General features: G+C 30.1%; 1 protein-coding gene across 5 annotated transcripts in view; it reads right to left on the bottom strand.

Moving 5' to 3' along the window:
- Positions 1-549: 549 nt before the first annotated feature.
- Positions 550-11,730, bottom strand: part of LOC132919191 (rap1 GTPase-activating protein 1-like) — a 157,739-nt gene continuing 146,558 nt past the window's right edge. For all 5 annotated transcript variants that reach the window (XM_060980567.1, XM_060980568.1, XM_060980569.1 and 2 more), the window contains 10 exons: positions 7,833-8,009; positions 4,474-4,712; positions 4,250-4,401; positions 4,011-4,137; positions 3,747-3,912; positions 3,290-3,649; positions 3,087-3,178; positions 2,732-2,987; positions 2,483-2,629; positions 550-2,110 (listed from right to left, as the gene is read on the bottom strand). In XM_060980567.1, coding sequence (XP_060836550.1) covers positions 2,489-2,629; positions 2,732-2,987; positions 3,087-3,178; positions 3,290-3,649; positions 3,747-3,912; positions 4,011-4,137; positions 4,250-4,401; positions 4,474-4,712; positions 7,833-8,009 — 1,710 coding nt within the window. In that variant the 3' untranslated portion in view covers positions 550-2,110; positions 2,483-2,488. The remainder of the gene's footprint in view (positions 2,111-2,482; positions 2,630-2,731; positions 2,988-3,086; positions 3,179-3,289; positions 3,650-3,746; positions 3,913-4,010; positions 4,138-4,249; positions 4,402-4,473; positions 4,713-7,832; positions 8,010-11,730) is intronic.

Below are 11,730 nucleotides of genomic sequence, written 5' to 3'. Positions count from 1 at the left end.
TCGTTCGAATAATATTTGTCTGGGATGTCAGCAATCGGCAAAATCGTCATGTATATCAAACTTTGAGTAAAATTTAAAATATTTATCAAGTATTTATCAAGTATGCACATTTCATGTAATTATACAGAAATATGCAATTATTATGCATTATAGTGCAAATAAGCAAAAAAAAAAATTAACAGCAGAATCTACGTATTACGAAACGTCAAGATATTTAATTAGAATTATTATGAGTCAAATGTAAAAGTATATGCATTTTCAGAGAAATCTGGGCCCTAGTTATTACATATTAATATATTATATGCATAAATCTATTAGTTTGCTCAACATCGTAAACGCTCTCACATATAGTAATTTTAAAGTAGATATGTCCACATAAATGTAGTCATTCTTCTTGATTGCATAGAAATACAAATCTATATTTTTTACAAAATATTGTTTTGATAATATATTCTTAATATTATCAATTTATTATCAAGTAATATACGTGCAGAAGAAAGACTGATATATATAAATTAATTTTAAGATCCGCTGTAAAATCAATAAGTCTTGCATAAAAATTAACATTTATTGCATTAATAATAATAATAATAATAATAATAATAATAACAAAACATAATACACTCATATAGTCATATATAGGCTAAATTAAAAATATGATTAGTGTGCCTGATTTTAAAACAGAACGGACACAGATTTGCTGTGTATAAGTGTGTATACCTACTTGAACTTATGAATATTTGTATGAACATTTACAGTTTTAGGTAGGTATTTATAAATCATTTAAAAATTATACAATTAAAAATAATAATATAAATTGACATACATTTCTTCCAATTTTTTTTAATTTTTTTTTTTTGAAGAACAAACATTTGTGCGTAACAAAATCACATTATATAATATGTAAGTATACACGAGTATTAAAATATTAAAGTGTTAGGTGCGTATTTTTTTTAAATTAGACTACCGTTATACCTATAAATTAATACTGTTAAAATAACCATAATAATACTATTATAGTCTATTATAATCAACAATATAATATTAACTAAACTTTTTTATTTTTATTTTTCCTCTTCCCGATAAATTTTTGACAAAAACACGATAGACTTTACAAAAAGTTTAATAAACACAAGTATTATATCATTGATATAATATTACTTCCTTATCACTATATAAATACATGCACTTATGCAGCTTTATTTAAATAATGAGATAATGAGTATACATAGGACATTGACTTCAAAGAAATAGACATATACATATCAAACAAGTAAATAATTAAAAAAAATACTTAAAAAAAAATTATAAATATTAATAGTAAAATGTATAATTCATACATTGGTTAGGTATATTATTACGGTGGTAATTTCTATATGATTCAAAAATAAAAATGAAATAAATAAAAGTATAATAATATAATATTATATATTATAATATGCGCTCAAATTTATTTGCACCGACTTGTAAATGGTAATATTTTGTTAAGTTTTTTTACTACTACACACTTAAAAAAAAACCCTTAAAATTTAAAACTATGTAATAATAATTGTATTTACAATTTTCGTGACATATAGGATGAATTTTACAGTCAATAAATTATCAACCAATTAAATAAATAAATTAACATAAAATTGTGTGATTACGTCATATATGATGCTATTTTGACACTAACGAATTAACGTTGTCACACGGAATTAAGTGTCGAATAATATTATTAAATCGTCAATTATTAATACTTTGGTATATGCTTTATACAATATTATTGTTTTCTCTTAACGATTACAAGCACAATTAAAAATAAATATAATAATGGATTTACATTATTAACGCTAATTTTAGTAGGTAAATACAATCCAACATAGATTAATAATAACGATAAATTCAAATCGTTTTGAAAATAATAATTATATAATATTATGTAATACTTTGGTATCGCGTTATGCTATATTATTTCCATCCAGTAAGACGGAATATTGTTATTCACCAGTGGCCATAGATGGTTGTCCCAGAAGAAATATTCGCCGCTAACGTTGAATGATTTCGCGACGGTGCGAGTGAACGACTAATGAAGGTTTTATCTTCCTTCGTCGCAAAATCGATAGGTATTCTGTAAACACATAATTGTTTAGAAAAATATAATTCAAACATACGAAAATCAAAGGCTACACCAGTTCCCTATCATATACATATAATACCCAACTAGATTTTAGACCTATTGACAACGTCAACTATCACAATGAATAATAGAGCTAGAGTGAATAATGCACCTTATTATAATGTATAATAATATATTGTAGTAATAATGATAATTTGAATTCGTTATAGAATGTTTTGACGAACAGTTACAACTAAAATAAATAAATATTAAAAATATGTAAATGAGATACAGAATGATAAGTTTGCGGACATTTTGAACAATCTAGTTGGTGTTAATATACGTAATTACGAATACAGTACAAACACAATGATTTATCTTTACCTATATTCAAACAGTCGAAGAGTTGGGGTTGGTGGTGTAGTTTTTCAACAGTTCCCTCAACCTAAGAATCTCTTTGGACGCGGATGTGAGTTCCGACTGTAGGACCAGTTCTTTCTCTCGCAACCTCTTTATTTCGTGTTGACAACTCTGGAAAATAATAAAAATAAAATAAGAAAACAATGAAAATATGAACAAATAGGCGAAGTGTGTATAAAGACACAAATATACGTGTGGAAAGAAGAGACATACCACGTTCTGTCTTAACAGCTCTAGTTTGTCGCACTTTAACCTGGTTACGTCTTGCCGAAGACCTTCCACTCGGGAGTCGTTGTTCGGTGCGTCACAGCAGCACATGCTGCAAGGCTTGCCGCTGGGCGTCTCGGCCGACGACATACTCTCTAGACCGGTGTCGCTGTCCACAGCGCCTGCCATGCCCAGGCCATCGAGTTCGACGCTGTTCAACGACGATGAATCGCTTTCCGACATGGCTACGCGGCTAGCTCCACTGCGAAAACACAAGAAATCACAGAGATTACGACCACGTCGACGACAATTACATCTGCGCGTACGGTGCACTATATTACGTATTGTATGGTAGACGTACCTGGAAGTCCTATGCACCGGATGGATGTCTGGACTGGATATAGGTGATGAGGGCGAACTCTTTTTGCTGCTCTTTGACAACGATCTGCCAAACTGCACACACAAATAAAAAACATGAAGAAAAAACACACATCACATGTCACGGTGATAATAATTATACACGTGAAAATAATAATAACAATGGACAGGTGTGGTTCAACTCACGCTCGGTATGGACCCATCTGCCGAACAACTGCTGGTCTTCTTGGATAGGCCGCCCGAAACGTTGTTGTTCGCCTCGACGTTAGACAACGTTTGCGTCTTGACTCGGGCTATGAGCGCTTTGCGTACCGTGTCTATGAACCTGCTACCTGCTCCTGAGATGGTACCGTTGCCGCATTCCGACGACGACGACGATGACGAGGCCGCCGACGACTTGGTCAGTTCGCCGCCCAGGCCACCACTCGCTCCGCCCGTCCCGGCACTGGTGCCGCCAGTACCGCCTTCATTGTGCCCCAGAAAGTCTTTGGTCTTGTCTTTCAGCTCCTCGCACAATGAGTGCAACAAAGACGTTCTGGTTCTCAACTACAAACACCACACAAATATAAGTAAAAAAAATTATTATTATTATAACCCGAAACACGATCGACAACACGCTGCATTTGCGTATCGCAATTCTTACCTCTAACTTGGCGAATTTGTGGGCTTTGTAACAGGCGTTTTCTGCATTTACAAGCTTGGTGAGGAGGAACTGTTTAAAATCTGGACCGTGTCTGAATACGGCCGGGTTGGGCAACGTCGGTCCGAAGAAAGGCACGTCGTCTCGGGCGGTCACACTGACCTTATACCTGTAAACAACCATTGATAATTAAAATAAGTCATAATAACCGGTTATTAAAAAGTTTCCATACTAATTAAATTAGTAAGGTATTCAAATTCCACATACCTAACGTTGGGAGTGTTAGGCTCGATCACTTGGACGACGATATAGGCGTGTAGGAAATGTGACGCTATCATGTCTGGGGTGAACGGAGTGTTGGATTCTTGAAAAACTATTGCCACGATGTCATTACCTAGAGAAAAAACCAATTAATTAAAATTAATAATTCAATATACAAATAATATTTAACCATAAATTATTATCTTTGACAATTATTATAACAAAACGCGTGTTTATATACTTACCGATATGTCTTTTCCTTTGTAATTGTTGAGGATCGTTATCGGTGTACGGAAGCAAAGAAGATACATGGAATATGATCTCTCTGTCTTTGAACACTTGATAAACGGCTTCATCACCAGTCTGCCCAAATTGCGTGTCTAGGCCTCCTCGGTACCTAGATTCAGAGTAAACAAACTATTATTAATTATCATGTCAATGTCACTAGTAAGAGGTCGTGTGTGCTTACCCTTTGTGGTCTTTCAGTTGTATCCGCTGGCCAAGTAATTGCAGGAACTGATCGAACGCGGGCGAAGTATGTTGATTGGAAAATAATTCTTCCTCGCTAGTTTGACCGTACTTTTGATATAATACACCAAATTTGAAGTGTGACACAAGAACGTGTTCGTCATAGGCGGCAATTAGTTGAGACGTTTTACAACTCAAAACGGGTGACATATTGGTAACTGATAGCTGATCGTTCAACAACTAATAGGAATAAAAAAAAATTATAGTTAAAAATTAAAATACATTTCTCAGTCATTATTTTAATAAATTACCTACACTTTATAAATAATATATAGATCGTAATTAGTATGTAATTATTACGACGGAAATAATTAATATAATAAGTATTAGGCATATTAAAAAAAAAAAAACAAACAATTTTTCATATTTTAATTTTAAATGCCTATACAAAATATTAGGTGTGCTTGTAATTATTATATTTAGATGTTACTGTAATAATAAACAAAATTTACATCCTTAAAGGTTTAATAAAATTGGAATAATACAATATTTATTAATTTTAAATAAGTAATGGTACGGAATATCGAAGGTTACGACAAGGTATTTACAACGTAAATAATTGATAGACGATAGTGAGTAATAGTTTTTGTGATTTGCGTATGAAAACGACCTTAGCAGGGCGTTTGAATACGGTAGCTTAAACGAGTTTTTGAATCAAAACTATAATATACGAAGAAACGCAGAGTTGAAAACTTATGCGTTTAAAATAATATAATTAACTAAATATAATAATATATTAATATACATAAACATTAAGTTTATATATTGCATTATATTTATTTTATGTTATATTATTGTTTATACGAATCGATATAAGTATGCATATTAAGTGGTATACTGCAATTTTAAACACATTGAATAATTTTATAACGGCCGAAACCTCTCAAAATTTAATTTAGTGATAACGATCGTTTATTGCACTGATAAACACTAAAGGCACAGAAAAACAATATAATATATATATATATATTATAACAGCGAGAGCACTGCAGCATCACGTGGTACTGAAATTCAGTAATAATAATAAAAACACTAGAGCGAGAATGCGCATTATTGTTATTATTAAAAACCGTCCTGCCGTCAACAGATATAGTCTGGACTATTTTTATCCAGGCCAGTGCAGAGATCCAATGATGTTTATTATGATATTTATCGTGTTTCCATTCACGGGCGGGTCGCCAACTATCCTAGAATATTGCTTTTCTTTTCGTTTATACTATTATTATTATTTTTATTATGCGTCTGCACCGAGTGCACCGTACTGCGGCCGTGGTTATAAAATCTAAACATCATGCGAATAGAGACTATATAGACTATATAGAGTGATTCTATTTAGTAGATGCACACGCTTTTATTCACAACGATCACAACCCAATTAATCTTTAAGAGTATATTATGACTGCACCATGAATAGTATAACACCAAGTTTGGGTTCAAAAAAATTTTATTTTGTTTATTTTAATATAATAATAAATTAACCTTTCATTAAACAGAAAAAATTATTTTTCATAATATGACTATGTAAAAAGTCGTTAATAAATCGGCATACAATATAAATGTTATAGGCATAAATTATGTATCAAAAACCAATAATCGTAGATTATACTATTTTAGTTTGAAGAAATATAAAATTTATAAGTAGAAATAATCTATGAGAAAAAAAAATCATTAAATTGTTTTAAAGTTATTTCTTTTAGATTGCAACCTGTATTTAAAGCTTATTTCTATGACAATTAATTTAATTATAATTATTATTATATATTGTAATTCTCTTATCATAATTAAGTCTTATAGTTAACAAAAATATATTTAAACGCTTTTTTTAGACGATTTTTAATTTAATTATAATCATGATAATTATTTATTGATATAATTTTTATTGAAGTTTTATAGTTTATAAAAATACTTTAAAACTTTTAAATTTTAAATTAAGTTTAAGTAACTTAATTAGGTATACAGGTAACTAATATGTATTAAGTACTAAGAACTGGCATGGATTTAACCAAATATATTTTTTTATAATTATTACGGTTATTATTATTTATTCGTGCTTTATATGAAATTATAGTAATAAGGAATACAAATTATGATTAATACAAGGTATTCTGTTTGTTAAATTTAAGCAATTACGGATTGACATTCTTTTTAAATATTTTATATAGTATTATAAACTAATTAATAATTATATTGATAATTGGAGACTCAAATAAATTTAAAAAAGACAAGTTTGGACACAAATTACCAACAACTGGAATTTTTATACTTAGACGTAACTTGCCTACTAATTAAAACATTAGATGCAAGTAGCATGAATCAGTGAAAATATTATCCAACTTTCTGAAATTATGAACTGCATGACATAATATTTGTCATTTACTGCTATTATGAGTTTTACTTGGTACAATTGATTTTATTTATTTCGTTAAAATTATAAAAACTTTTTCATCTCCACAAATACTTCAATTTTCACTCTAGACCCATTATACAACTAGTGAGTGGCGATTTGAAACTTTTGAAACAATTTAAGAGGGGATCAAGTTCCTTAAAAACCTTGACCATTTCACGAAAATTCAATTTTCCCATATCTATTTCATTTTGTCGAAAAGTTTTATACGAAATAAACTGTATGGACACTACTAAATGGAATTATACTATTAAAATATAAATTCTTTGTTTATAAATTGCATATGACATTATGATATTAAAAATACAGTTCACCTAGAAATAAAATGAAGTGTAGTGTGATGTATTTACACGAATGATGTATTTTTAATGAGTTACTGACACGTGTGTCATCTACGCGCGTGTATAAAACAAAATTTTATTTAAAAAAAGAGTATAATAATATAAAGTAACGGCGTTTATTAATTTATTATTTCTAAATCTTCGCTTCGGTGAATTTTTTCAGAAATTATTAATGAAAAAAAACTATGTATAAAAAATGAATAATTAAATTATGCATGATATCATTAAGACACTGAAAAAAAAAACACTGTTTCTATCATTATAACTAAAATATTGTTTGATTAATGGTATTTTGCTTATTATCATCTTGTATTTAATGACCGTGGAGTAACGATTCTATACTACTGTCGGGTTGGGCTGAGAGAAGATATTATTTTTGCAAACAATCACGCGCATTTGTGCGTATTATACTGTAATACCTCCTATAGCTCCAGCTGATATTGGAATGTCTTAACCACCTCGGAAATAAATATAATTACCAATTTGTTTTGTCTCCAACGATATTTGTATAATGCAATGTAATATAATATTAATATAGTAGGTACTAGTATTTACCCTAGCCATGTGGTGGGGCGCTGAAGTGGCGCACGATGAAGGCACCAGTTCGTGCGTGGTGCCAGTCCGCAGCCGCAGCAAGAGTCTCGTTTGCTCTTGGGAAGCCATGCTTTCGGTTTTCACGCTCAGCAGCACTGGACCCAGTTGATCGTCCGTTCCGACAAAGTTGAAGTGTTCCTGAAACCAAACAGACGACAATATTAGATGAGTCATGTATACGCGTACATTTTACCCATGACCGTGGCCGGATCATAGCACTATAATTATTATGTATGATTTTCGTAATCAATTGTATTCAAGAGGATGGACAGGCCCCGAACTTAAACTATTAATATTTTATATTCATTAAACGGCTATCTATTAAAATGTGAACTAATGAAACACAGAGAAAGGAAAAAATATATATTTATATGTGTAGAGTGAGATAAAAGAAGAGAGAGGGAGAAATAGAGAAAAAGAGAAAACAATAATTAAATGGAATTGCGCTTGAGCCAATCGATGGGGACTGCAGCAATCGTTGACACACGATATCGTGAACATTTCGCAAACTTATACGTTGCATAATAACGATATTGTCTCGGCTATGTTTATATGTATAAAAGTGTTGTATATTTGTATATTATGATGTTTATAGGTATATTAAGTATAATGTTGTCCTTGAAGCGTCACGTTGTGGCCGTGGACTTTATCGGTACCTTTAAATATATATGCCACAAATACGCAAAGACAACCGGTTATAGTATATACGTTGTGTATTATGAGTCATGTAACGACCGTTTTTTAGATAGGTAAAAATTTATAAATAATTCACCAACAAGACAAACCCAAATTGAGGAGAACATCTAGCCCCCCTTGAAGATTCGTAGATGGTATATAATATATATATATATATTATTGTATTTAGGGACTGTGCCAACAATTCTCCGTTGAGCAAACAGCGTTGGAAGTCATTGCGATACGGTCGTTTTCCGGGGCCTTATCCGTTAAATCGAGTTAAAAGTTCATAAAAAAAACTACAATCGTTTCAGTTCTGTAGAATACGAACAATTATTTCGGTGTTTAAAATATTATATTATTAAACGTGGAATTTTACTGCGATAATAAACAACATACGAAGAACGAACAATATAATATTATTATAACTTATTATAATATAAGTTATAACATAATATGCGGCATGGTGATAATAATTTGATGGTTAACACAAAAAATAATGTTAGATAAAAATAACTGTTATATTTTCGTAATATTTTTTGCACTCGGATTTTGCTTTTATGAGATTTTTGTACCGGATTGTTCGATTTAAAAAAAAAAACACAATTATGAATACGAGTGGCTAAAACGCCAAGTGTTTGCTTGTCCATCAGCATTAATTGATGATGTACCTATACACGGTTTTTTTTTGGCAAATATCTTGTTTTGACACTAACAATAAAAAATATAATAAATATAATACACACTGTAGAAAGTTTATTGTTTTTACGATATTGAGTGATGACGAATATCGAAAATGCCTACAATTTAAATGTACACACAAAATAAAAAATACATTTATAGCTGTAAAAGCGATTAAATGCAGCTTGAAATAGTAATTTGTTATTAACCAAACCTAAAACAATAATAATGTATAATAAAATGTAATTGTAAATTTAAACTGTTTTAATTTTTTGTACGTGTTATTCAATAATTAAAACTGTGTTGGTAATTTTTAACAGCATAATATAAGGTAAAAAACAAAACTATATAATCAAATCATAAAATATGTATTAATGTAATAATTTTATTTGTACGGAGCAGATAATATTTGCAAATTTTATTAAATTATCTAGGTAGCTAATGTCAATAAAAAAAGGTAATAATCACCAATTAATTTTTCTATGTTGGAAATTGTATTATTTTGAATACAAAAATATATATTGTTATATTCTATGTAAATAATTATGATTTATACCGTGCACCACACTACGTAACTAAGTCATATTATTATGATTTGTTAACACTTGATATTTCGAAATATTTGTATAATTCTACACCAACACACACACTTATATATTAATATGTGTGTGTTTGTGTGTGTGTGGGTGGGTGTATACATACACACATATACAAATACATATTAATCGCACAACCAGTGGATTTCGTGCTAAGGGAAATCTAAAAAATAATTTAAATACACCGCAAATATAATCATCACACCGGTATTTTCTTAATTATATTTTGTGAAAGGTTAACCTAATTTAAATGTATAAGATTGTATTGCTAATGGTATATTGTATCATTATAGATATACACAAAGTATAAACATGATAAATTAAAATATGCAGTTATGACGTTAACTCGAATTTGATATATATATATAAAAAAAAATAAAACACATAAAAGATATTATATTATCAGTACGTAGTACAGTACACTACGAACTATGAACATTGTATAAAATTACTATTAACGTTTTAAAATCCATTTGAAAAAATAGTATAGCTACTTATTTCAATATTACATATAGAACTAATCAAATCAAGCACGTTTTTTTTAAAGTACTTTATATTTTTAGGAACAAGTAAATGTATAAGGAAAAATTACTTAACCATAATAATTCTTTAATTATTTCTTTAGAATAGAACAATAAAACGCATACAAAAAAAAAACATTGCTCTAGAGTCTAGAGTTTCTGAAAATTATTTTTCAATTTCGAACGTTGCAGACATTACATAATAGCTGTGTACAGTAAAAACCAATTCAAATTTTCTCGCGCCTGAATAGGTACATGACGTGTAAAACCGATTGCAATAGTTATAATAACGACTCGCTGCGCGCGTATAAGTGTACTCAAAACAAAACAGTCTCACAAATATAATAAACGCAACATCTGCAGCGAATACAGTTATTCGGCCGTTAAAAGAACCATTAAACAGTCGTTGAGAATTATATATACGCGAGTACCTGTCGACGATAAATGAAAACAAAGGTAGGTACGTGGTACAACGACAAAAGTCCGAAAATCTAATAATTTACAATTTAGTTTTGTTTGTGATGTTTTGAAAACGATCGAGACGGAGGGATTGTAGGGTAGAATAATGTTCAGGAGTGTAGGCAAACACTAGAGGATATTATATTAATATATTATTATTATTATATGCGACGAGCATTATGTACGTTTTGCCGTTGGCAATGCCATATTATATACCAATTGTAAAACGATTTCACGCCAACCGAAAATCACGGAAATCCACCCTAGTCATTAACGGTCTCGTAAAAGCGCTACTTCAGCTATACACAACTATTATGGTAATAAAAATAATGATTTAGATGAAATTTTTATTTACTTTTAGAAGCACGCCGCCGTGCTTATAATAATATATTGTTTGAACTCGGAAAGGTACTTAACTTTAATAGATTCAAGAGAGGAAAGAAAAAATAACGACCGGGGACAACCGTATTATACATATATGTATGAATACACTATTGCTGTTTGGAGATAGAACTTTTAACCTGTTAAATGGCTTGAGTTTAAAATAAAAACAAACGATTCGCTGCCAAATCACGGTTCAATGTGTTTTTCAATATCCTCCATATAGTAAATCTATTTCTCGATATACAATAAGTATATATTATGCCGTGTACATTGTAATCATTATAATATTTTTTAGTTTTATTCTCGAAAGGAATTTTGTGGAAACTGTATGGTACTATGGTGTGACGCATATATTATAATATATATATATAGTATTATGCAGAATACGCATAATGCACGGTGGATATCGTCATATCGAATATAATATTATACCTATTCAACTACAAGCAATATAGATGTGTACATAATTGCAGTAATACAAAAACGTCCTACATATGATTATTGGTATATTGAACAGTAGCCGAATCGTTGAACCGATAGAGT

Source organism: Rhopalosiphum padi, chromosome 2, assembly GCF_020882245.1.
Source record: "Rhopalosiphum padi isolate XX-2018 chromosome 2, ASM2088224v1, whole genome shotgun sequence".
Taxonomy (NCBI): Eukaryota; Metazoa; Arthropoda; class Insecta; order Hemiptera; family Aphididae; genus Rhopalosiphum; species Rhopalosiphum padi.
Note: the sequence above shows the minus strand (reverse complement) of the source record. Positions and strands in the feature narration are given on the sequence as shown.